A 26978-nucleotide genomic window follows, 5' to 3' on the forward strand; every position below is an offset into this window, starting at 1 on the left:
ATGGGGAATATTACGACTAGAAATGATTGTCATCCCCAAGTTGAGCTTGCTCCTCCTCCTCCCAAATAAGGGGGGTCTTTTCTCCATAATAAAAAGGGGGAAGACTGTACTGATCCCCCAGAAGCCAAGGATTATTTGATGTCCTTGCTGTTTGGCCTTGGAGAGCTCCGTTGCTACCCTACTCTAACAGACACTTGGAACATAACGAAAGTAGCAGCAAAGTCGAAGCTGAATCCAGAGCACAAACTAGAGAATACCCTGAGAGGAAGGAGAAGAGACCCCCCTAAATTGCCATGTACCCCGATTGAAGGGACAGTCAGAACAGAGGGTAAAGTGCGTTTTTTCCTTTAATACGCCCCCCCGATCCCCTCTAGAAATGCGAGTTAAGATTCATGACATAAAAAGTCACAGCCAGCTGCACAATGAGAGACCCCCCCCCCCCCCGACGTCCATCTGCAGTGGGGTCTCCCGAGGCGGGGCTAATTATAAGGAAGTGCCAGCACCTCCGCTCTGACTCCTGCACCCACCCAGGGGGCGTGGCTTGTTGCACAGCAAGGCTCAGTTGAGGAATCGCCTGCACTTCTTGGCGCCGCAGTTGCAGGGCAGCTTGTTGCTGGCGTCCTCAATGGGGAACTTGTAGTCGTAAGTCAGCTCCTCCCCGCAGTAAATGCTGCGAAGCGCAAAGATGACAATGTGTTTCTGTCCCTCCACGTGGATGACCCGGGAGTAGCAGTTCGGCTCACACGAGTGGTTAATGAAACGCGCCGCATTCCCGTGCATCGTCGCATCCACCACGTCAAAGTCGTCAATGCGGAACATGTAGCACCCGATGCCCTGGGTAGAACAAACAGACATTAGCAAATGTTCTGGATCAGCATCATAACTCCCTGTATGGGAAATTGCAGAACCCTTAGCCTTAAATCTGATTCATTGCTCTTTATGGTTCTCTGCAGAAAAGTGTCCTGATTAAAGGGGTTGTTCACCTTTAAATTAACTTTTAGTATGATGTAGAGAGGGATATTCTGAGACAATTTGCAATTGGTTTTCATTTATTATTATTTGAGTTATTTAGCTTTTTATTCAGCAGCTCTCCAGTTTGTAATTTTAGCAATCTGGTTGCTAGGGTCCAGATTCCCCTAGCAACCATGCACTGATTTGAATAAGAGACTGGAATATGAATAGGAGATGAAATGAAGACCAACTGAAAAAGTTGCTTAAAATAAGCCATTCTATAACATACTAAAAGTTAACTTAAAGGAGAACTCAAGCTTAAAAAAGGACTGTACCATCTCAGAGGTTCAGCAGCCCATAACAGTAATATTGCCCCCAGCAGCTCCCCATCTTGGATCTTGTTACGCAATGTTTTGTGTGCCAGTGACTCTGCACATGCTCAGTGTCCTCTGGGCGGCTGCAGAGAACAGAAAGTGATATATCTGTCATAGAAGCTGATGCTACAGGGCTGATCATGAAACACACACACACATATATATATACACACACATATATACACACACCCACACATTATATTGTGAATTGGTCCCTAATATAAGGTGAGTGACAGCAGCTGAGAATCAGCAGAAAAAGAGAATGGGGAGGGGGGGCTACTCTGAGACACACACATCTTCTCTGCTAAAGGGCTGCAGTGGACTTTGGCTTGTACAGAACCCCAAAACAAAGTACAGATATGGGACCTGTTGTCCAGAATGCTCAGGCCTGGGGATTTCCCAGATATTTCCGTAATTTGGATCTTCATACCTTAAGTCTACTAGAAAATTATGTAAACATGAAATAAACCCAATAGGCTGGTTTTGCCTCCAATAAGGATTAATTATATCTCAGTTGGGATCAAGTACAAGCGACTGTTTTATTATTACTGAGAAATCATTTTTAAACTTTTGGATTATTTGGATAAAATGCAATCTATTAGAGCCAAACTTTTTGTAGTGCAGAACTTTCTGGATAACGGGTTTCCGGATAACGGAAGTTGTTAGGTGAAAGAAAGAGGCTGATGTTCTTCTGAAAGATGTGAGAAAGGTTTCTAATTTTATTCCTAAGCAGAAGAACATCAGCCTCTTTCTTTCTCCTGACAACTTCCTTGACTACTTGCTGGTCAGACTGGTGGGGAAATGACCAGCAGGTGGCGATGTTGTAACAAAATTCATTCATATTAACAGTACATGTGTCCCTTAATATCTGGGAATTAAAAATAAATAAATAATGAATGTACACTGCAAAAGTGCTTAGAATAGCCCCCTCATCAATTTTACATCAGGGATCAGTGTGAGCAAGAATCATTACCTTGCTGTCATAAAACTTCTCTCTTTTGTCAGTCAGTACAGAACGGATAACGATGCCGGAATATTCTATCACCATTTCTCCTGCGTCTATGTTTCTCTTGCAGAACAAACCCCTGCCGTGGATTGCAGACCTGTGCAGCACAAAACACATTAGGGAAATCAATTAGGGAACATATATAGTAATCCATCAACTCCCAGCATCCTCAGATGAGCAACGGCAGCAGGGCTGAACGCCATTCACCCTCAAACGCACCTGTACGCTCCAACTGCCTCTTTAGAGGTTTTCTTCAGATGGCGGAATCGCATTGCCATTGGCAGATCCAGACTGGTGGCGCGCCTAAACACAGACACCGTGGTTACTTACGATCGCCGTAAAGCACAGGAGAAATAGTGTAAATCACTAGTGAGTGTGGGCAACAGGAGAGGCACAATACTTTACCTGGTGGATTTTAACTGCACCTCCTCCTCTTCCTCCTCGCAGGGACCTATCTCTGGCAGCGTGCGATGCTGAGAAGCCAGGAAGTTGAACATGTCGAATGTGGATTTCCTAATGGGAATTGGGTTACAAAACAAAACATATGGTTAGCATTGCTGCATGACGGTGCTGGGTTCAATTCCAGCCAGGAATCTGTTCTTCCACATTACATACACAAGCAGGCAGGTTCATTGGCTCCATATAGAATTGGCCCCAGTGTGTGTCAATGTGTAGGGCCCTTAGATAGTTACATATTTAAATTGGGTTTAAAAAAGACAAAGCCCATCAAGTTCAATCCCTCCAAATGAAAACCCAGCATCCATACACACTCCCTTCCATACACTCACATAAATTCTATATACCCATACCTATACTAACTATAGAGTTTTATATCACAATAGCCTTTGTATTATGTCTGTCCAAGAAATCATCCAAGTCCCTCTTATAGTCATTAACTGAATCAGCATCACAATATCACCCGGCAGTGCATTCCCCAACCTCACTGTCCTCACTGTGATGAACCCCCTACTCTGTTCCTTTAAATGAAACTTCTTTTCTTCTAGTCTGAAGGGGAGGCCTCTGGTATGTGATTCTCTTTATAGGATAAGTAAACCTTAAAAATAAGTGAACATAAAACCGATGAGGGGACTATTCTAAGCAGTTTTGCAATGTACATTCATTATTTATTTATTTTTAATTCCAAGATATTAAGGAATACATCCACTGTTACTATGAATGAATTGTGTTACAACAGCGCCACCTGCTGGTCGCTTTTGTTCTGATGTTCTGCTTAGGAATAAAATTAGAAACCTTTCTTACATCTTTCCTCACATCAGAGCAGCCTCTTTCTTTCTCCTGACTTCCTTGACTATTTGTTGTTGTAACAAAATTCATTCATATTAACAGTACATGTATAGAAAAATGAATAATGAATGTAAATTACAAACGCGCTTAGAACAGACCCCTCATCAATTTTACACTTATTTTTAAGGTTTACTTATCCTTTAAGGGTAAAAAGGTCCCCTGCTATTTGTCTATAATGTCCTCTAATGTACTTGTAAAGTCTAATCATGTCCCCTCACAAGCGCCTTTTTTCCCCCAGAGAAAACAACCCCAACCTTGTCAGTCTCCCCTCATAATTTAACTCTTCCCTCCCTCTAACCAGTTTAGTTGCACTTAGTCTCTGCACTCTCTCCAGCTCATTTATATCCCTCTTAAGGCCTGGAGTCCAAAACTGCCCCCATACTCCAGATGAGGCCTCACCAGGGACCTATAAAGAGGCAGAATTAAGTTTTCATCCCTTGAGTTAATGACCTTTTTTATACAAGACAGAACTTTATTTGCTTTAGTAGCCACAGAATGACACTGCCCAGAACAGGTTGAAAAGCAAGGGACCTAGTACAGAGCCCTGCGGTACTCCACTAACAACACTGGTCCAATTAGAAAATGTTCCATTTAGCACCACTCTTTGTAGTCTATCTTTTAGCCAGTTCTCTATCCAGGTACAAATACTATGTTCCAGGCCAACATTCCTTCATTTAACCAGTAACCTTCTGTGTGGCACTGTATCAAATGCTTTAGCAAAGTCTAAGTAAATCACATCCACTGCCATCCCAGAATCAAGGTCCCTGCTCACCTTCTCATAAAAAGAAATTAAGTTAGTTGCAATGGCAATGCAATGGGGCTGGATAGAAAGACACTAAAAGGCGATACTTCATACCTGACATAGACCTCACTGCGGGCACAACCAGAGGGGTTAATAGAAATTTGTCCTTCTTCTACCTCTTGAGGATGAAAGAGGAATTTGTAGCCACGACATCTCTCGGCGCCAGTCAGCTGCTCCAGGAGGAAAAGCACGGCGTCGTGCTGGACTCCAAACATGCGGGTCCCGATCATACTAGCTGCAGAAACACACGTAGGTTCAATTATGGACACAGAATTGTAGGCATGAACTCTAGGAAGCAAGGGCAGGATGTGATGTCACTGCTGGCACTGAAGCTAAACAGGAAGTCTCTGCATTAGTGTCTGCCCATACATTGGCGTAGTTATAAGAGATGCACAGTTACGGTTTTATCTGCCCCAATAAGAAATTTAAGGGGCACCAAATGGACAACCAGGCGCCATCTTTGGAGTTTCTTTCATCCACTTATCTTTTATAACTCTATAGCGCTCTTACCTGAAAGGGACAAGTGTTGTAGCTTCCCCACACCGCGAGCCTCTTGTACCTTCTCCACAACAGCTTTCCAAGCATCTAAGACACATGAAGGTGTGAGCAGGGTACAGCGTATATCATGCACAAACCAGGACTTCTCTGTACATTTGTATTGATACATATAAATCATATAAAAAAGCAGCCAATGAAAAGCTCACCTTCTGCGCTGTCAGCCTGGATGCAGAATCCATCTTCACTGGTGATTTCAAAGCGCAGATAGGGTCCATCTCTCCTCGGCAGAGAACTCTTCTTCTCTTCCTGGCATTTTACGTTCTCAAAATCTGGAATGTATTCTGAAAGAGAACAGCATTGGTGTAAAGGGCTGACACATCATCATGGATCGGAGTCCAGGAGGGGTGATTCTGTTACCTAGAGGTGGCGTAGAGGAAGGAGAATCCACCGGGGTTTCCTCTTGGGAGTTTTCATCTTTCACGGCAAGCGTAAGATCAATAAATAGCCTACAGGAGAACAGAATAGGACATTTATAAATATATTATAAGAGAAGGGCGTTTCATTCATTCGGTGGAAGAAACAGAACTGAATGTTTCCTAAACAATAACATCAGGCCATTCTCACCCGTCATTCAGACTCGGCTCCTCTTCTTTCAGAGAGGGGACTTCCAGCATCATGGGAGCCTTGACTCTGGCCCGTTTTAGTCTGCACATGGGAATAGACAATTATTTCTTTCTTCTAGAAAAATCCGCCTTTCAAAACTACGTGTTCAACAATATAAAGCTTGTGTCATTCTTCAAACACATCTCTGTCTTCTAAAGCTTCCTTTACTACACAAATACAATGACTACTTGTCCAATGCTTGAATTGGAGTGAAAAAAAGTGTTTGGTGAGTGTAGCGCGGCGTGCTAAATCAAGGCCCTCCCACAACCATAAGCCACACCCATTGTTATAAAAAGCCACACGCACCAATGCTTTCTGATTTCACCCCTATTTCTATTTTGGTATTTCCTTCTAATGCTTCTTGATGCCCAGTATGTATAGATTTACCTAAGTATTTGACCTGTAGGGACCCCAAAATGAAAATTGTGCATAGGACTTTTGTTGGCTGCCAGTTCAGCTTCTGCAAACACAGTACCTTTTCTGTGTATTGTGTATCATAACATAGCTCAACCCCATCATATTCTATATTACCCAAGATATATTTATTATATATCATTCTCTCACTATTACTTACGCTGCTGCTGTTGTTTAATACCTTCATTTCTCTTCTTCTCTCCTTTTCTATATAACCCTCTCTGATGCCTCCACCTCCTTTATCTTTTTAACACTTATCTATTTCTTCTCTACCGGCAATCTTTTCGCTCCATTTTTAACTATATTATATTTTACCTCTTCATTTTATTTGCATGCAGAAGTGGAGAGGAGCAAAAGAAAGATCCGGGATTCAAAACTCTTGCGTTCTCCACTGAGGGGAAGCTATTTCACAGAAATTAAGAAGTGAAGGGATGCCATCCCTGTGTATCCCGCCCCAATTCCAGTACTGCTACTTTAACCCTATCCCCGTGGCATTTTATCCATTCCCCCTCACATCTCTTTTAGCCCTTCCCTCTCTTGCTCACTTTCCTTTCCCATCTCCCCTTTCTGTGCTTTTTCTTTCCCCACCCATTTTTCTGTTGCCCCCACTCACCCACGTGTCTGATCTAATGTTGGCTGAATAAAATGCACTTGTTGCAGAACGTAACAGACACATACCGTGTGCTGGCCACTGAGCTGGAAGCATGGTCAGCATTTAGCACCACTGAACTGCTCATCACATAAGTGTCCATTTTGTCTTCCACTTTGGGTCCATCTTGTTTCAGTTTTAGTTTCTTGACAGGGGAGCAACTGCTGTTGGGTAAGCGTTGTCTCTTGAGAGACAGGGAAGGGAGAGACACCACCCTAATGGGCGCAGGTTGGAGCACTGAAATCTGCGGCTGGACACGCACTTGGGATTGTGGGGCAGGTTTCAGCGGAGGCTGTTGCTGCACCGAGGAAGAGACACCCAAAACTCCACGATTTAAGGGTAGGTTTTGCAGTAGACAAGTCTGAGGGATTCCAGTGATTGCTGGGGTCATTAGTGCTTGAGTGCCCAGAGTAATTTGCCCTGTACCCTGCATTACATTTAGCATTGGCACAACACGCACCACCGGTGCACTCAGAGTCCATGACTGGCCTGGATTAATGGATGAGGCTGCAGTCGCTTGCAAGATAAGGGCGTTCATGGAAGGGGAAAGCGCTGGAGATTGAGGAAGACTGGGAAGAGGATTTTTGGCATTTTTTGGAGCGACTTTAACAGGTTTTACAGGAGGAAGCTTTGGGAGCGCAACTGCTCTGGAAGTGTCTTTCAGCAGCGGGAGATTACCCAGCGACTGCTCCGTGTTTCCATTCTCGACCTTCACCAGCATCTGACCCATCTTATTAATCAAAATAACCTTGGATGCCGGAGCATTCACTGTCACTGGAGGGGCATCAGGGGAGACGTAAGTGTTCTTTGTAGCAACAGAGATCAGCGGGTGACACACTCTTTGCACCTGTGGTGGGTCCCTAAGAGGCGGAGGGCCCCCTTGCTGGTGTGCTGCAGTGCTGGTGCCGTTGGAGAGCGGAGTGGCATCTCCATTTTGTGTGGAAGAGGAAGAAGAGGAGGCAATAGACGCTGGTGGACCAATATGATGCAGCTGTAGGTTAGATCCAGATTCAGAATTACCCGTGTTCTTAAGCACAAATTCCACAATCTCAGATTGAATGCGGGAAGGAGTTTTTCCTCCACCAACGGGGCCACAGGGACCTTGGGACCCATCCTCACTGTCTGTGCTATCATGGATTCCATCTAGCTGCTGGATATGAGCAGAGGATGCCAAAGAATGTATCTGATCACCAGAGACAACTGTTCGTGTTAACCCGTAGTATTGGTCATCAGCATCCTCCTCTGAACTGCCGTCACCCTCAGACTCATCAACTGGAGGTTCCGTCCCCACAATCAGTTGGGCGCCGCACTGTAAGGGTCCCGACACCAGGCCTCCATCCAGCGATGACATCACTTCCACCTCAATGTCCCCACCACATAAGGCCGGAGTTGGGACCTTGTTCTTAGAAGTAGTACGTTGCAGAGTCAGGGGACGAGCCAGGACTGTAGGTGGGTTGGTGGCTTCTTCAGGAGAGCGAGCTGACGATTGGGCGTTAAATCGAGAAGGAGGGATTGGCCTGCGAGTCCTACGAAGCGGAGTCACCTCTGGATCACTGACAGTGAGGATATGATGTGATAATGAAGAGGACGTTGGGCTCCCTGAAAAATATAGGAACATTTAGTTAGACGACCAACAGCGTAATCCTGCCCTGCTTTATGGCAGCTGAGATTCTAGCTATCTGTATAACAGAGCATTCTGTCCCAGTGGCTGCACAGATCCTATCTGATCCCCATTGTAAGCAGCAGTCCTGTCCTGCTTTATGGCAGCTGAGATTCTAGCTATCTGTATAACAGAGCATTCTGTCCCAGTGGCTGCACAGATCCTATCTGATCCCCATTGTCAGCAGCAGTCCTGTCCTGCTTTATGGCAGCTGAGATTCTAGCTATCTCTATAACAGAACATTCTGTCCCAGTGGCTGCACAGATCCTATCTGATCCCCATTGTAAGCAGCAGTCCTGTCCTGCTTTATGGCAGCTGAGATTCTAGCTATCTGTATAACAGAGCATTCTGTCCCAGTGGCTGCACAGATCATATCTGATCCCCATTGTAAGCAGCAGTCCTGTCCTGCTTTATGGCAGCTGAGATTCTAGCTATCTGTATAACAGAGCATTCTGTCCCAGTGGCTGCACAGATCCTATCTGATCCCCATTGTAAGCAGCAGTCCTGTCCTGCTTTATGGCAGCTGAGATTCTAGCTATCTGTATAACAGAGCATTCTGTCCCAGTGGCTGCACAGATCCTATCTGATCCCCATTGTAAGCAGCAGTCCTGTCCTGCTTTATGGCAGCTGAGATTCTAGCTATCTGTATAACAGAACATTCTGTCCCAGTGGCTGCACAGATCCTATCTGATCCCCATTGTAAGCAGCAGTCCTGTCCTGCTTTATGGCAGCTGAGATTCTAGCTATCTGTATAACAGAACATTCTGTCCCAGTGGCTGCACAGATCCTATCTGATCCCCATTGTAAGCAGCAGTCCTGTCCTGCTTTATGGCAGCTGAGATTCTAGCTATCTGTATAACAGAGCATTCTGTCCCAGTGGCATGGATTCTATCAGATATACATAATTTATTTCCCTGTAATAGTTGAACAATAAAACAAGCACCCTAAATGCGTCACTTTACTGGCTTTTGGCCCTGAATGTATTCGTTCTCACCTGGAGACGGTAGAGGTCGGGATGAACCCCCAAGAGGGCGTCGTGATGGAGAGTAGTTTGGAGTTTTTATACGTGCACCAATAAAAGAGCGAGGTGCCGTTGCACCGGTGTTTGGCTGAAGTGATGGCGGCTGCCCACAAGAGGATGAATCTGCGGGAAGAGGAGGGCTGAAAGCTGCTTCTGTCTCTAAGGGATCTGAAGAGAAAAAATGTTTTGGGATTTTACATGAAACTATCCTTTAGGTGTAATCCACAAACGTCTCCCTTTTGCAGAGTCCTTTTACTCTCTTCTGTATTTTAATTTGCTAGTCATTCACCTGTTACTCTATACATAGTGCCCAGCTGTATTTCTCCATCTGGTGTATTTCATATTTCAAATTTATCCCACTGCTGCCACCTCTTCTACCTCCTGTTCCCTCCTCCCACACAAATGCTATTTTTAAGGAACTAGCAGAAAGTCAGCCATATTAATCCTCCCATAAATGTATCTGCTCAACTGCCATCATTTGCATATCGTCTTCATCAGAATATTCCCTGCAACCCCTTCCCTCCCGAAAATACATATCACCCAGATTTTTCTTCTCTATCCTCTTTACCTCCTTCCTTGTCTATAGTCCATATGCCTATAATACAACAATAATAATAATAAAATAATCCAATTCCTTTTTGGATCAATAACAACGAACATCTTCAGTAGCCACCTCTCACCCAGCATCTAATTAATGTTCATCTTCTCTCCTCATTCAATTACCAACATATAAACTTTCTCTCTCTCTGACCAAAATCATCAAATCTAATTTGGATTTTTGTAATCCAGTTGCAGCAACCTGACGAAGAGAGAAGCAGGAATGTTACTGGGAAATGTATTTTCTTACCTGTTGAAGGCCCAGGATTATGAATAATGGTCTTGTTCTGTTCCTGTCCCTCCTCTCCCTCAGGATGGGTCTCACCAGACTTTGGACAGTGTTCAAGGACTCTGCATTTGTACCAGCATTGCCGCCGTGCATCCAGTGTGCTCCAATAGAGCCGAGAACATCTAAAAGATCAGATTAAAGTAAAGACAAGGCCAAGGGGAACTTACAGATCTGCCCCTTCTGAATTGTGCTTAGCATTGGGCAATACCTCTGCTGCGTATTTTTAAGGCATAAAGACCATTTTTGGCAGGCCAAGTGAAGTTATGCCAAATCCATGCTGGCTTCTTGCAACAGAGCGTCATTAAAGAAGGATTATTCCCAAATATCTCAATTGGACACATTTATAACTGTTAAATTAATCATGGTCTAAACCCTATGAGAACTAAACCCTATGAAAAAATATACTGTAGCTAAAAATGTCATATTTTATATAGTGAACTTATTGCACGAGGCTAAAGTTTGAGCTTGTCAATAGCAGCAATGATCCAGGACTTCAAACTTGTCACAGGGGGTCACCATCTTGGAAAGTGTCTGTGACACTCACATGCTCAGTGGGCTCTGATTGGCTGTTGAGAAGCTAAGCTTAGGGCTCGTCACTAATTATCCAGCAGAAAATGAGCTTCCCTGGCTGTAATATAAGCTGATGCTACAGGTTTGCTGATTATTCAATTCTGATGCTAATTGCACTGGTTTCTGTGCTGCCATGTAGTAATTAATTACTAATCAGCCTTATATTGTGACATTTCTATTCTATGTGTACTGTATATTGTGAGTGGCTCCCTAAGCTCAGTAAGTGACAGCAGCACAGAGCATGTGCAGTGAATCAGCAGAAAAGAAGATGGGGAGCTACTGGGGCATCTTTGGAGACACAGATCTTTACTGCTGAAGGGCTGTGGTTGCCTTGGGCTGGTACAGAAGCACAAAACATCATGTACAACATTTCTACCTACTTCTTTAGTTAGGCTTTAGCTCTAACTAAAGAGTGGAAAGAGTCAGTAGCAGTGAAAGTCAGCAGGCCAATGATTGGCTACAAGAGACAAGTTTCATATATACTCACTGATATCCCACGGGGTAAATCTTCCCTTCAGAGACAGACAGATCATTGAGCATTCCCAAACTGTCAATCTTCATGGAACCTGCAACACAAGGAAATCAGGAGATATATATATATACACACAAACACATTATATCTATCTATCTATATATATATTCATCAGGACAACGATATCCAGCATAAGCGTTAACCATTTCCCACACTTACCAATCATCATTTGGATATTCTCAGGCTCCAGTCCCTGAAGAAACTTCCTTCTAAAGCTGATCCCCTCGAAGTCCACATAGACCCTGCGCAATACATCGAAGCAATCCTCTTCTACGGGCTGCACAGGGGACAGGGAGTCACTTTTTTATTACTCTATTATTAATAAACCTCCATCTTTTAGAGAGATCTCTTCAGCTGTGGGTTAAACCCCCAAATATGCAATATATATAGCAAACTGCTTATTACTAGAAGAGGCTACATCATGAGATTAAAGTTTATCTCCTTTCCTTTTAAAACTTAATTTCCCTTCTTGAGCTCAGGTTTATAGCAGCTGTGGCATAGCCCTCTGGTGTATCTGTATAGAGCAGCCTCCCTTCCATGTTTATTATGGTTTTCTTAAAGAAATGTAAAATATCCATTTGCCTTAAAGGATAAGTAAACCTTAAAAATAAGTGAATGTAAAATTGATAAGGGGGGTATTCTAAGCACGTTTGCAATGTACATTTATTATTTATTTATTTTGAATTCCAAGACATTAAGGGATACGTGTACTGTTACTATGAATGAATTTTGTTACAACAGCGCCACCTGCTGGTCAGTTTCCCACCAGTCTGACCAGCAAGTAGTCAAGGAAGTTGTCAGGAGAAAGAAAGAGGCTGATGTTCTTCTGCTTTCTACTCACCGTGCCGTCTAGTAGCTTTGTGTGCTTTGAACAGAACATCTTTTTGTCATCCTGAAAGCAGCAGCGGCTCGCCCGGGCACACATGAAGTGGAAGTTACTATGGCAGGTGGATAAGCAGCAGCCGACGGTAGCACCAGTCTTTTGGCAATTATCACAGCGCTGTCGGTGAGGGAAGATTAATTAAGGACAAGAGGAATAGTGTGTTATCCAAAAACCGATCCAGCAAAATACTTTGTAGAGTAGCATCATCGACATTACAACTGGCCCTGAAAACATTTGGGCAAAACAATAGAAATACCTATGATGGTACAGCTTTATATTAGCTCTCTGTACAGACGAGCAAACATAGTTCATTTGTTCCTGCTGAATTGTGCTTAGTACAGGGAATACCTATGCTGCCATAGTTTTATGGGATCTCTCTGTACAGACTATGAGCAAACTTAGGGGACTGTTCCTGCTGAATTGTGCTTAGTACAGGGAATACCTATGCTGCCATAGTTTTATGGGATCTCTCTGTACAGACTATGAGCAAACTTAGGGGACTGTTCCTGCTGAATTGTGCTTAGTACAGGGAATACCTATGCTGCCATAGTTTTATGGGATCTCTCTGTACAGACTATGAGCAAACTTAGGGACTGTTCCTGCTGAATTGTGCTTAGTACAGGGAATACCTATGCTGCCATAGTTTTATGGGATCTCTCTGTACAGACTATGAGCAAACTTAGGGGATTGTTCCTGCTGAATTGTGCTTAGTACAGGGGAATACCTATGCTGCCATAGTTTTATGGGATCTCTCTGTACAGACTATGAGCAAACTTAGGGACTGTTCCTGCTGAATTGTGCTTAGAACAGGGAATACCTATGCTGCCATAGTTTTATGGTATCTCTCTGTACAGACTATGAGAAAACTTAGGGGCTGTTCCTGCTGAATTGTGCTTAGTACAAGGAATACCTATGCTGCCATAGTTTTATGAGATCTCTCTGTACAGACTATGAGCAAACTTAGGGGCTGTTCCTGCTGAATTGTGCTTAGTACAGGGAATACCTATGCTGCCATAGTTTTATGGGATCTCTCTGTACAGACTATGAGCAAACTTAGGGGACTGTTCCTGCTGAATTGTGCTTCGTACAGGGGAATACCTATGCTGCCATAACTTACTAACTGCCTCCCACGAGCCACAGCAGCATGAACATTTCTTAAAGAGCCATCATTCTCCTCAAAAACCTCAGCTGACCATATAGCGCAGTTGATGTGGGTCCAATCATTCTGGCCAATATACAACAGTCTTCCGGCATCCTGAAGAAGAGAAATAGGTTGACCTTCAATGCGTTTATCTAATAAAACACGACTAGAATTGTGCTAGAATGTCCCATGATTAATAAATCAGTCCTTAAAGGCAAAGTACCCTTATATATGGGAACCGCTCATATAAACTTCCCGCTAGGTACAAGGGGTCTCACCTTAGGATCATCATCTCCGTACTTGAGGCAGAGAGCACACTGACGTGTATCCGTCTCTCCAGCAGCTTCTGCATCACTTTCCAGTTTCACTAAAGGGAAAGGACAGATGGAATTAAAAGAGACGACCTATACACCCCACTAGAGTTCATGCACCCCGCAGTGCCGCTACCTTTAGCCGGTGAAGCAGTTTTCTGTAGGATTCCCTCGCTGGGCGGATCCTCTATCTTTATCCTCCAGTTGGCATAGTTATGATCAGAGGAAGGAGGCAGAACAGCGTTAGGAAGAATGCCTCTGAAACACAGACAGGAGTTTGGGGGTTCGCTTAATGTTCATGTGGGTACTTGGCTAGAGCATGCATTTAGCTTCTCCCACTCACAAGACAAATGAATGACAGGGACGATGGGTTGATTGAAGGGAAACCAACACACAAAACTAACGGATCTTTACCTAAATGCTCTGCCACTTACTTGCTCTCCGTTTTGCAGTTGCTCTGCCAGTGCTCCGACTCTTCAGCATTGAACCAGGTGAAGCTTTTCTCCATACTCTGCAGAGAGACAAGAAAGGGGTTCCAAATATTTTTTCAATTGAGTTGTTTTCAAATTGTTCCCCAAAAATAAAGACTTTTTCCATTTTTTATCTTTTACCATTTTTCCAAAATCTAAGTTTAAATTTTAAAGGGGGTTGTTCACCTTTAACTGTATTAGGGATGCACCAAATCCAATATTTTGGATTCGGCGAACCCCCGAATCCTTCGCGAAAGATTCGGCCGGATACCGAACTCAATCGGAATCCTAATTTGCATTTGCAAATTAAGGAAGGGAAAAATGTCTTTAAAATTCCTTGTTTTGTGACAAAAAGTCACGTGATTTCCCTCCCCGCCCCTAATTAGTATATGCAAATTAGAATTCGGCCTGGCAGAAGGATTCTGCCGAATCCGGAAGAAAAAGGCCGAATCCTGGATTCAACGCATCCCTAGGTGTTATGATGTAGAGAGGGATATTCGGAGACAACTTGCAATTTGTTTTATGGGATCTCTCTGTACAGACTATGAGCAAACTTAGGGGCTGTTCCTGCTGAATTGTGCTTAGTACAGGGGAATACCTATACTGCCATAGTTTTATAGGATCTCTCTGTACAGACTATGAGCAAACTTAGGGGCTGTTCCTGCTGAATTGTGCTTAGTACAGGGGATACCTATGCTGCCATAGTTTTATGGGATCTCTCTGTACAGACTATGAGCAAACTTAGGGGACTGTTCCTGCTGAATTGTGCTTAGTACAGGGGAATACCTATGCTGCCATAGTTTTATGGGATCTCTCTGTACAGACTATGAGCAAACTTAGGGGGCTGTTCCTGCTGAATTGTGCTTAGTACAGGGGATACCTATGCTGCCATAGTTTTATGGGATCTCTCTGTACAGACTATGAGCAAACTTAGGGGACTGTTCCTGCTGAATTGTGCTTAGTACAGGGAATACCTATGCTGCCATAGTTTTTGCAATTGGTTTTAATTTTTTTTATTATTTGTGGTTTTTGCGTTATTTAGCTTTTTATTCAGCAGCTCTCCAATTTGTAATATCAGCAATCTGGTTGCTAGGGTCCAAATTCCCCTAGCAACCATGCACTGATTTGAATAAGAGACTGGAATATGAATAGGAGAGGAAAGATGAGTGATAAAAAGTAGCAAACACAATACATTTGTAGCCTTACAGAGCATTTGTTTTTCAGATGAGGTCAGTGACCCCCATTTGAAGGCTTGAAAGAATCAGCAGGGACAAAGATAAGAAATGGATCAACTAAATGTATTAATTTAGAACAATTAAGGAGTCGGTATCCCGGCCCCTCCCAGAGCAGCTTCAGAAAGGTGAAAAATAAGACGGGGAGGCACATGTATCAAAGGTCGAATTTATGGGAGTTTTTAAAAACTCCCCTAAACTCGAAATTCAACCAATCGAAATATATTAATAAAATCAAAATGTTTAAACTTGGTTGAATTAAATCGACCGGAAATCTCAAATTGAATTTGATTTGAATTTTAAAAACTCTATGTCAGGAAGGCCGAAAACAACTCCAAATTGATCTCCCATTGACTCGAACAGCATTTTGGCAGGTTCTAGGTGGCGAATAGTTGAATTCGAGTTCTTAAAGGACCAGAGTATGCTAAATCTTGAAAATCTAATTTTTTAAAAAAAAACCTGAATTGAATTTTAACAACTCCCTAGTCGAATTTGACAGCTTTGACCATAAAATTCGAATTTTCAATTCTACCCTTGATAAATCAGCCCCACACTTCAATATTAGAAAAATGGTCACACATAGAAAACAGAAAGTAATTGGATAAAGTCTTTATTTCTGGTGATCGGTCTGAACTGAACTTAAAAAAAAAAAGTGTTGGAAGCTGAACAATCCCAACTGGCCCATCTCTCTGTGGCATAATGAAATCAGTGCAGACAAAACCTCGATATGTGGAAACGTAGCAGCCATTTACCTTTAAATACAAGCTCTTTAAAACATCTCCGTCTAATTCAGAGCCATAGCTCTCTTCCGTCACCCCCTTCCGTATGATATAGGCCACGCTGTCATTAAAAGCGCTCTAGAGATAGTGAGAGAGGGTGGTCTCAGTTTGGAACTGCGGCAACATCAGCGTTTCCCACTTGACGCTAACGTACAAACTGGCACTTAGTCCAAACTGGCACTTACTCCAAACTGGCACTTACTCCAAACTGCCACTTACTACAGAACTGTATTGACCATCTTCCAAGAGCTGCCGCAACGAGTGTAGGTCACATGGACTGTGCTGACACTTCCCACAGCGACTGCCATCTGAGCTCTAGAAGCAAAGGCGAGAAGGTATGACAAACATGCGCAGTTTACTTGTGGTCTTTCATCTGTCTCTGTGAAGTTATTATTTAAGAGCACTCATGCGTCATTAACTGACAAAGAGAGCCCGGACTGACTGCCAGATAGTATCACACGAGTGTAGGCGAGGCAAGTTTTTCATGGGACATGGATTAAACCGTGTACCAGCCTTGTAGCTAGTAGTATAGACATAGAGCAAGGCAGAAGAGAGAGAGAGAATTTCCCTAGGTAAGCATGGTTCTTAAAGGATAAGTAAACATTAAAAATAAGTGAATGTAAAATTGATGAGGGGGCTATTCTAAGCACTTTTGCAATGTACATTCATTATTTTTTTTTTTTTTTTTTAATTCCAAGATATTAAGCAATACATTTACAGTTACTATGAATGAATTGTGTTACAACAGCGCCACCTGCTGGTCATTTTCCCACCAGTCTGACCAGCAAGTAGTCAAGGAAGTTGTCAGGAGAAAGAAAGAGGCTGATGTTCTTCTGCTTAGGAAAGATGTGAGAAAGGTTTCTAATTTTATTCCTAAGCAGAAGAACATCAGCCTCTTTCTTTCTCCTGACAACTTCCTTGACTACTTGCTGGTCAGACTGGTGGGAAACTGACCAGCAGGTGGCGCTGTTGTAACAAAATTCATTCATAGTAACAGCACATGTATCCCTTAATATCTTGGAATTAAAAATTAATAAATAATGAATTTACATTGCAAAAGTACTTAGAATAGCCCCCTCATCAATTTTACATTCACTTATTTTTAAGGTTTACTTATGCTTTAAACACGTCCGTAGACAAACAAGAAAACCCTGATCCGAAGAGGACACAGAGTTACCTGCAGTTCTGTACTTTGTTTCAGAAGTCTGTGCTCTGCTTACAAGATGGCCCAGACCTTTAGCTATCCTACATTTTGGTAAGAACATTTCAGTATGAGCTAGGGGCTCACAAAAGAACCATCAGCCAATAAGAAGTGAGCAGAGAAGACACGGGAAGGGGTACGTCCAGTTAAAGAACAGTTCTTTCCTATTACATAAGGGCTGGCTAACGGTTACTGGGGCTCATGGGATGCATGCCGTAAGTCTGTGTACAGTTGGATAGTTATCCCATGGCTTCGTACCTCTGGGATACACTGGATTTAATACAGAATCATTCTCACCTGTGCACAATGTAGAAGAGAAGCAGCAAGTTCAGATGTCAGCAATCCCTGCAGAACCTCATGGAGCCCGGCAGTCAGTTCTGAAAGCATCGTTTCCCGCCATATTGGGCTGCCGTTGCCCAGACAAGGGGGGCACGTGTACACCACACTGTCAGATAGGTTAGATAATATCTCATAGCCTTCATCTGCAGAAAAAAAAACAATGGTGGATATGTGTGGGAGAGATGCAAAGTGGGAAAAAACAAAAGCATTTTTTGGGAGGTGGGATGCAGAAACACTCACCAGAAAGCCCCTCGCACTTGGAGTGAACCCATTTATCGCACTTTGCACACTGTATCATTTTGCTCTCGTACTCGCTCTCTTCGTAGCAATGGATACAAATGGGACAGAAGTTTCCTGCGGGGAGAGAAAGAGTGCGAGGGTCACATGATCTGCAGCGAGGTGATAAGAACTCCGAGAGGCAGAAGCCCGTCTCACCTTTGTCGTAGAGTGTGCTGCACTCCCCGCAGAGCTTGCCATCGTTGGAGAACTCCAGGTGGTCATCTTTCCCCGGGGCAATCCCACAACTTCTGCAGCGAACACAGGCTGAGCAGGTCTGCAGGAAAGAGATTTACATCAGGGACCAATCAAAACCTACACATGCCAATAAAATATCTGCCGTGAAAAACGAAACCAAGAAGTCGAGCATTTACGCATGCTAGGAGGATTGCTGTGAGCTCCAGGGTGCACACAGGGCCCACAGTACATACCCAGCCTTTTCCGCTACGAGGAGCTTTGAGAGGATAATTGGGTCCTAGGCAGTTGACATGGTAGTTTGTCTGGCACAGCTCACATTCCAGCAAGGGCTACAACATGGAGAGAGAAAGAGAACTGAAGAGCTTGCACTTTGTAACTAATGCACAACACACACTGGTGGTTCAGTCACCTTTTTTGCCTTTCCCTTCTGCCCACACACATTACAAAACTTGCAGCGTCTGCAGCACCACGTTCCTTCCTGATTGGGCAGCGGGCGCTCGGACTCCTCCAAACAGAAGTTGTGGAACGGCTCACAGCAGACCTGGCAGTACAGCAGCTGCGGGAGCAAACGGAACACTTGTTAAATCCAAAATTCTAAGAATGCCCCATATCTACTGAAAGGGGTAAAAAGAACTTCTCGCACATGCACAAGAGTAGATGTAGGAGAACAAACCTCGTGTTCTATCCCTTCTTTAGACCAGCATAGAGCTAAACTGTCATCTGTGAGGGGGGGTAATGTAACAAGTGCAAAATTTGCCCCAGGCATAGAAACTAACAGCTTCAAACCAATTTGCTCTCAGACAGTTAACCATGTTATCTGCTTCGTGGTTGCCAACTTTACTCCTTAGATCTCCCAGATGGTTGGGCATGAGAGTGGCAAAGCAGAAACTTGCCCTGGCTGCCACCCTCCATGGACAATGCTAAAACCACTCCAGCCATCAGTCAATACCTTGTGCTGCCCTCTGCTGGCACACAGTAGGCACATGAGTGATGGTTTGACAGGAACAGAAGTCAGGACACTCAGTCCTCCCATCAGCCACACGTTTTCCAAATCACAGTCTTCCTAATAGAAAAAAAAAAAACATGGAGACCCATCAGAAGAATCATTCTATATACAGAGTTTCCACTTCTAGAGAAGCCACAGTAGTCGGTCCTCACCTTAAAATCAACCCGCAACCGGTAAGTCCCATCCGCGGACTTCAATTTACCAGAGCCGCCATTCACAACGAATTCCTGGAGACAGAGGGAGCAATATAGATGCGAGTAAACAAGAATATTCTATGGTCAGCTGAGAAATAACTAGTGTATTCCCGCAGACAACCGTTTGCCTACTCACTTGCTCTGGGCCCTTGCGAGCTCGAAGAATCAGAGGCTGCTGGGGAGTTTTACGAGGTTTGCTCTGTTCCTCGGACTCTTGAGGGAGAAGCTCTGTAAATCAGAGAGGAAAGAAACCATATTTAATGTTCATCCTCTAATCAAGTCAAACCCCCCGCCGCTGTGCCGTATCCTTCAAACTCCCAGCTCGGCGACCTTCCGTTGCTTACAGCATTCTGACCTGACTCTTTGCGGGTTTTCTTGCGCGAGACACGGGGGGAAGGATCGTAGTCAGAGTCTTCGGATTCGGGGAAAAGATCATAGAACGGGCGCTGTCTCACGCAGCGTCGGGAGGACTTGCGTTGAGAGAGAGAATCTGGATCGTTGGTTTCAGTTTCTTCAGCCCTCCAGGTATCGGGGTAGGTGTCGTCAGAGTCTGGAAAATTGTCACGGGATAGCGCTGGTGCTTTACGACCTGGTGTTTGGGAAGAAATGTGGTTTAATCTAAATGTATTACCAAAGCACTGAAACATTTGTGGAATTGAACACTTTTGAATGGTTCAGGGGCCACCGCTGCTGCTGCTTCTCTTTCTTCTGCTTGCAAAGGGATTATACACACAATAGAATGTCTATGGCAGGTGGTAAGGAAAGTGGTTTTCTAGCAGCCTCAACGAGGGTGTCACGGGGGTTGGAACAGGGAAAATAATGGAAAAGGTCAAATGTGCCTCTTATTAGATGCATCAGATATATGCAAAGTAAGCATAGGGTATAGTGGCTCTTTAAAGGGGTAGTTTAACTTTCACTCACATCCGATGGAACACAGGAATGATGAGGTATAAGCCCCTCCAGTTGGGAGGCAGGACACCGATAACTTGGACCAACAGATCATCCCACTTGCCATTTAGCCTTTTGCCCTCCTTCAGGTTTTTCCAAGGTTGCTCTAACTGACTAGTAGTGAGACCCACATGTCTGGTCTTGTGTCAAACCCCAATGACCCTCCTACACTGGTGTCTGGATTAGTCCAGCAGACTGCATCCAACATAATAATTAGGGTCAGGGTGTGGCTGGTGTTGAAGGGCCCTTGAGGGCCAGAGACAAACGAGAACCAGAGTCCTCTTGGTTATGAATGTACATCACTGCACCTACTCTCTGTACCATCGGAAGCCTGGCCTTTAAATAGTTGCCTGGGAGGTAGTCATCTTTCCAGGTCTGGTGGGCTTGGAAATCTAAGCTCCTACCATTCCAAGTGCAATAGACTCCAGTACACCGCCAAAGCGTCTCAAAACTAGTGGTCAGTTTTACAGAAGGAAATGCTCTCTGCAAAGCCCATGTTGCAAAAGTTAGCAAAGAACGCAAGGCTGGGATACAAAACCAGACATCCCAGCACATAAGGTCTCCTGAAGAGTCCCAACTTATAAGGAATTTTCTGGAAGTCAGTGAAATTGTGTAGCGATAACCGCAAGGATTATCTATCAGAATCTATTTAATCAATGTTACAGTAGTAGCACATGTCAATCATCAAGGTGGGGGGACCTCAGTCTTGCAGCAGCCAAAGAGGTGAAAACATCTTCCCTTGGGCAGTAGGAAACATTCTCCAAATATCATCCATATAGTAATAAACTTGCAGGCAGATACCACCATCAAAATCAACTGGATCTGACGGAATGGAAGCAGAACCCAGAAGTTGAACACCAAAGTGATGGGACACACAACGCTCACAAATGTTCTTTGTGAATCAAGGATCCTATAGGTCAGTGTTCCCCAACCAGTAGCTCGTGAGCAACATGTTGCTCCCCAACCCCTTGGATGTTGCTCCCAGTGGCCTCAAAGCAGGTGATTATTTTTGAATTCCAGGCAAGTTTTAGTTGCATAAAACCAGGTGTACTGCCAAACAGAGGCTTCTGTAGGTTGCCAGTCCACATAGGGGCTACCAATAGTCAATCACAACCCTTATATGGCACCACCTAGGAACATTTTTCATGCTTGTGTTGCTCCCCAAATCTTTTTACATCTGAATGTTGCTCACGGGTGAAAAAAGGTTGGGGACCCCTGCTATAGGTCTTCAACCGAGCAAGGAGTGGTTACCCTGGAGTAGCCCAGGAAGTTTTGGTTTGCAGACTCCTACAGGATAACCTTTTTTTTTTTGCTTGAAGAATCCTTGGAAGCTGGTTCTTAAGACATTGATCTCAAAGATGCATGTGCTTGTCCGATAAGATAGTCCAAGCAATGCTTAGGCCAGGGAGCTGGTTTCTGTCTGCTACTGTTATACTGCCTGGAGTCCAAGGGCCTAAACTTGGCTTGAGGTGCAGGTATCTACTCTTACAGTCTCACTCCAGATGAGGTTACCCATGGAAGAAAATATCTGCAGTTTGACCTTAACACAGTATTATCTGCTTTGCTGGTTTTGTCAACATCAAGTTTTAACTTATCAGGAGAAGACCAGATTTTTTGCAGAGAAGGCAGTAATTTGTGCTGTCCTGCCCTTCTCCTCTAGGTAGCATCTTACTTTCACTTAAATAAAGAGACGGTCGCTGGGTTGCTACCCATACTTTGTATGAAAACGAGGTTCCCAATCAATTCAATTGTCACAGCCTAGATACAATCACTGGATTAAGTCCGTTGTGCATTGCCCTTAAGAAGCTTCCCCTGTTCTAGCTGATGGCCCATTACACCAGCGAACCTAGAGCTTCTTGGGCATGCCGGAACGTTGCCTTTGCAGGGCAGCAGTACAGGGTTATCGAATTCTATCATTTCTTTTCATTTGCAGATGCGGCCTTCTCACGTTAAGGTTCTGCGGCCGATGGCTCCTTTCACTCTGACTTGTGTCCCTTCTCTGGGTTTTTATACAGGTTCTTTCCATCCTGCCTTGGAGGACGTTTGGCTGCCTTCACAACATTCCTCTGTCCTCCTGAGAGAAAAGGAGGTTTTAGTTCTTTCAGTTACATCTTCTCTTCAGTCCAATGGAGGGACACAGGACTTCTCCTTAGCAAATTTCTCTCCTCTGGTCTTTTTTATTTTGGCTTTTAGTCATTGGGCCAGTTATCATCATAGTTTTGGAAGTTTCTGCTTTGTCTTGTTTAACTGAAGAGCCTTGAGAAGGGCAGGGGGATGAAAGGGGAGGTCAGAGGCTCTCCAGTTCTGCTTTAAAGTCTCTCCTTAGGAGAGGGCTTTTACCTCAATGTTCCTGTGTCCCCCATTGGACTAATAAACAGATTTAATAGTAAATGATAAAAAAAAATACACTTTTTAAAGGGGCATTAGTATCTCCCCTAGTGCAACATACGTGCAATGAATAGGGCTTGTGCTGACCAGGCTTTTTGGTTATTGCTTTAATCATGAAAAATTAGTATTTTCTAATTGGCAACCAGGGAAACTGAAGCATGGTTGGTCCTTGTGAGGTAAATAATTAGATTACCAGTATACACCCCCCTCTGGCCACTCATTTTTCGTATGTTTTGTTAGCATTATGCAGGGGGCTTATCTGTGCACTGGGAATCTAAGAACTTTCCAAACACGGAGCTCCAGTTTCCCTGGTTGGTCAATTTGGCCTTGGATGCAACCAAAACCATCGATTTTTCCTGATTAAAAAGAATAGTCAAAAAGTATGTCCAGCCCAATCCTTGCTGATTTAGACAGCAATAGTCTATTCTAAAACTGAAGCCATGCAGTCACATTTATTCCGTCAGGACACAGCTGCCCCCAACAACGAGATAGTATTTCCCGTTACAGGCAGTAGTACAGGAACCTAGTAATTCAAAACGGTAAAAAAATAATCAAGACCAACTGATGAGAGGAATCTAAATTTCTTTTGGGGTGCTTACTGCTCAAACCTTTTCTCTCCTGTCTCTTGGGGTTCACAGGAATGCCTGGGTATAGCTGTGCCCCTACAGGAGGCAGGACACATCATTCAGATAAGTTGGTCTTTATTGTGATCTTTCACAGGAAAATCTGTGATAACCTTATGTACAAAGCAAAGCAAGCAAGAACTTCCTTAAAAATCAAACACGTGATTGAATCATAGGGCACAAAGTTGGCCATGAAAATGGGCTACTGCAACAAATTATGGCCCTTTAAAAGAGAAGTCTGTGGCTCTTAAAATGCTTTATAGGGTGGCAAAGTGTTGATGCCAGTCAACCCCTTCTGGAAAAATGTCTCTGTGACCAATGTTTACTGTACACACAACACAGACACTTGTCTTTTTGACGACTCTGTTCCTTTAGAAGTGCTTCCTGGAAAAATTATGTGTGTGGTTTGGGGCAGACTCCCAAGTTCTCCTAGTAGATTTTGTAAACCTCAAAATTAGCTTTTTGTTTTCATATCAAGGTTCCAACAGCCATACCAGCATATGGAAGACCTGCGAATTGGTGTGTTGAACCAGCCCCTGCATCAGAAGTCCCTTCAATTTGGTGGAAGGTCTAAAGCCATGGCCTAAGAGACAGAGAGTGAGGCATCGCATCAGATGACTTGGTATTAAAGGTTGTTTGAAAAAAACAAACAAACTGGGAAGTCTAAGTTCAACAACTCCGACACTAGGTAAACGTTTTAAGTAATTCCATGGTCATCTTGAGACATTAGCAGAGGGGCTTTACCAACATCTGCAATGTTGTCATTGGTGTTCCATCACCTGGGCGATCAACCTTAGAGAGTCTTAAGAATTTCGAGTTTTGTGGAGCAGGTGTATCGCTTGAACCTTTTCAAAGTCAGAACCAAACACCAGGTTTGAACACGTCATAAGTGCAGCCTCTTCTAATTATCTTTGGACTGCGCACAAGAAGGTTATTTTGTTTGCTTGACTTGGACACTGTTTGCAGCATGAAACTGCATGGGGGTTTCAAGAGGTTAATTTCTATATGTTCTTTTTTGGAGACCACGTTCTTCATCAGCTCTTCCTGTATCCCCTTAAAGCATCGCAGGCAGGGGGAATGCAGTCATTTGGGTTCTAAAATGGTTATATGGACTGTGGTTTCTCCAACGTCTTCTACTACTTTTGGATTATTGGGTGAACTCAACTTCAGTCCAAGCTGCTTTTTCGATGATGTCAGACAGATCTTGGAATCTGAAGTGATGGCTACTGTGCCACATGGGGGGGAGGGGCTATAATTTATCCTGACGGATGCTTGATAAGCAACTTGTGGACCAATAGACATTGTTGGAGCACTCATGCTGGACAAGAGGTTAGTCTGCCCGACAGAAATTTTTCCCCCAGATACCTTTAGCAGTTTTGCCACTTCTTGAGAAGAGGAATTCCAAAAATGTAAGGGTTATGGCTCCTGCTCTTCTGTGTTGGCCTAGACAAGGAAAAAAACAGTACAATGCTCCCCACTCTTGTCAAACTGGAGAGTTGTGCTAGACAGTATCACACAGGTCTGACCAGAAGTTGTCTGAAACTGGACTGGAGCTGCCGGGTTTTCTTAATAGTGAACTAAAATATCAGTTTTGCTCTGGAAGTGCCAAGCTGATGGGTCCATCCAATCAGCGGAGACGATATAAGCAGGTCAGCATCGGAAACAAAGCGGGCCTTACAGGGAAGAACGAGGTCAGGGAAATGAAAGAATGATTGTTACTAGTGATGGAGGGACCAAAGTTTGCACCAAGAAGGCGGAGGTAAATAAGGGCTTAGGCCACACACTGTTCTAGACTCTGGTGGCCCTTTAGAACGGATATTGCTAGCCAGCCAAATAATTGTGTACCTTGGTAGATGGCCACAATTGTTGCATCAGCTTTCTACACCTAGAACTCATGATATGTCCAACTGAAGGCTCACAGGCCACATGTAGCTCCTTCAAATGAGGTTTAGGGTCTCCATCTTGCTGACGAGCTTTATAGTCTTCTCTGAATGAATCTCAAATATTCGGTATGACAAACCTGTCCACTGAATTGAAAAAGTTAGGAAGCGCTGCTCTAAATAGCTCACTTATGTGCTGACAGACTGTCTAGCAGGGTGGCATTCTATTTAGATACGAGATTAAACTGAAAGGTCAGTAGATATCTAGTCCAACTAGGAGGACACTTATAGAAAGGAGGTGACCTGAAGGGGTACAGAGAGTGGATCCATTGATATATCTATGCAACGTGTCCTGGCTCCAGGAGTGGAGCTATACGCAGGCATTTCTGTGTTCCCCAGATACAAGAGAAACGAAACAGGGTGAACCAATTAACCATTGAAGCATCTTTTTTTTTTTTTTAAAGTGGCTGCCTTCTCTAGCAATCACTGTCTTACTGGGTCACTGCAGCTACAGCAATGCAAGGAGCACTCACTGGAGCTCTCACCGGTGCCTCTGTCCATGGCGGTGTTCTTTCCAAGATGGCGGAGTTTGGACAACGGTGATGGCAATCTGGACGCCAGCGTCAAAAAGTGCAGAGTCAACACGCAACGTCAGCACAGGACGGATGAAGTCATCACGCACATTTTGGAGTGAAAATGCACCTATAAAATGATGCCAGAGGATTTCAGTCTTTGCCTGATTATACTGTCAGGGCCCAAAGGCGCAGTTTGCAGTTGCGGACCAAACAGGAAGCTTTGCAAATATAAACACAGTTCGGGGTCAAGAAGAAGAGTCGTCAATCCAGGCAAAAGGTCGGTGTAGGCAGCTTAGTTTCGTAATCAGGATACAGGCAAGGTCAAGACATCCTCTGGCGTCCTTAATTTTCACGCCAAAACGTGCGTGATGACGTCATCCACAGACGTTTTGGCGCTGGCGTCCAGATTGGCACGCTGGCGTCCAAACTTCACGTGGTTCCCCCTGGGCGCCGCCATCTTGGAAAGAATGCCGCCATGGACGGAGGCGCGAGTGAGTGCACCTCATTTTCAGAGGAACATTTCATCCGATCTCAGACTATCCAGTACCTTATAGAATGTGTTGGATAATGTAGAAAAATTCTGAAGTCCAGTGTCTGAGATAAGGCTCCAGTCCAATATGGTCCTATCACTGCTGGCACTTTAATGGCAGAGGAACCAGCCTGGGGCACTGTTGAAGTCTTACAAGAGGTACAAAGTAGGGCCCAATGACCTCCCACAAGTTTGGACTAAGAAATAAGTGGCTGTTCTACCAATATTCTTGACTGATACGGTTCTGGCCACACTGGGATCCCAGAACAACACTTTTTACAGCAGCACAGAGGGTTAGACCAAGTAAACTGCTCGTAGCATTTAACTACAACTACATGTTTGTAGTCCTTAATTCATGCAGATGCTCCTGAACGGACCAATTATACCACACAAAGGTGCCCAAGGACTTGTGCAGGATGTAACCTATTACTTATTAGGAGCACCCCCTTGTTCTTACACCATACCTGTATTCTCCTCTTGCCTTTGATGCATAAGCGTATCAGCTGGACTGGTCCCTATTTCTAAAAGCAACAGGGAAAGGGACAGAAAGTGAAATCGGGGCTCACCTTTCTTTCCTGCTCTCTCCAGCCTCCGTGCCAGAATAGCGTCACACTGCCGAAACCTGGCAAACACAAGAGATGATGGGAAATGGTTCTGCTTATGTAGTAGATAAG

At 44.1% G+C, this 26978-nt stretch overlaps 1 protein-coding gene across 1 annotated transcript in view; it reads right to left on the reverse strand.

Annotated features, from left to right (window-relative positions):
• Positions 1-70: 70 nt before the first annotated feature.
• LOC108696880 (histone-lysine N-methyltransferase 2B) overlaps positions 71-26978 on the reverse strand; it is a 44183-nt gene continuing 17275 nt past the window's right edge. Inside the window, exons 6-36 of the mRNA XM_018226570.2 lie at positions 26871-26926; positions 19717-19950; positions 19498-19589; positions 19320-19394; positions 19111-19224; positions 18571-18717; positions 18395-18490; positions 18123-18240; positions 17928-18041; positions 17646-17830; positions 16367-16462; positions 16121-16225; positions 14101-14177; positions 13803-13924; positions 13634-13722; positions 13332-13469; positions 12173-12331; positions 11491-11608; positions 11287-11365; positions 10191-10351; positions 9317-9511; positions 6692-8261; positions 5561-5641; positions 5354-5442; positions 5143-5277; positions 4949-5023; positions 4493-4673; positions 2737-2844; positions 2551-2634; positions 2299-2428; positions 71-834 (exon numbers count right to left, since the gene is read on the reverse strand). Coding sequence (XP_018082059.1) covers positions 559-834; positions 2299-2428; positions 2551-2634; positions 2737-2844; positions 4493-4673; positions 4949-5023; positions 5143-5277; positions 5354-5442; positions 5561-5641; positions 6692-8261; positions 9317-9511; positions 10191-10351; positions 11287-11365; positions 11491-11608; positions 12173-12331; positions 13332-13469; positions 13634-13722; positions 13803-13924; positions 14101-14177; positions 16121-16225; positions 16367-16462; positions 17646-17830; positions 17928-18041; positions 18123-18240; positions 18395-18490; positions 18571-18717; positions 19111-19224; positions 19320-19394; positions 19498-19589; positions 19717-19950; positions 26871-26926 — 5299 coding nt within the window. The 3' untranslated portion in view covers positions 71-558. The remainder of the gene's footprint in view (positions 835-2298; positions 2429-2550; positions 2635-2736; positions 2845-4492; positions 4674-4948; positions 5024-5142; positions 5278-5353; positions 5443-5560; positions 5642-6691; positions 8262-9316; positions 9512-10190; positions 10352-11286; positions 11366-11490; positions 11609-12172; positions 12332-13331; positions 13470-13633; positions 13723-13802; positions 13925-14100; positions 14178-16120; positions 16226-16366; positions 16463-17645; positions 17831-17927; positions 18042-18122; positions 18241-18394; positions 18491-18570; positions 18718-19110; positions 19225-19319; positions 19395-19497; positions 19590-19716; positions 19951-26870; positions 26927-26978) is intronic.

This window comes from Xenopus laevis, chromosome 7L (genome assembly GCF_017654675.1).
Source record: "Xenopus laevis strain J_2021 chromosome 7L, Xenopus_laevis_v10.1, whole genome shotgun sequence".
Classification (NCBI taxonomy): Eukaryota; Metazoa; Chordata; class Amphibia; order Anura; family Pipidae; genus Xenopus; species Xenopus laevis.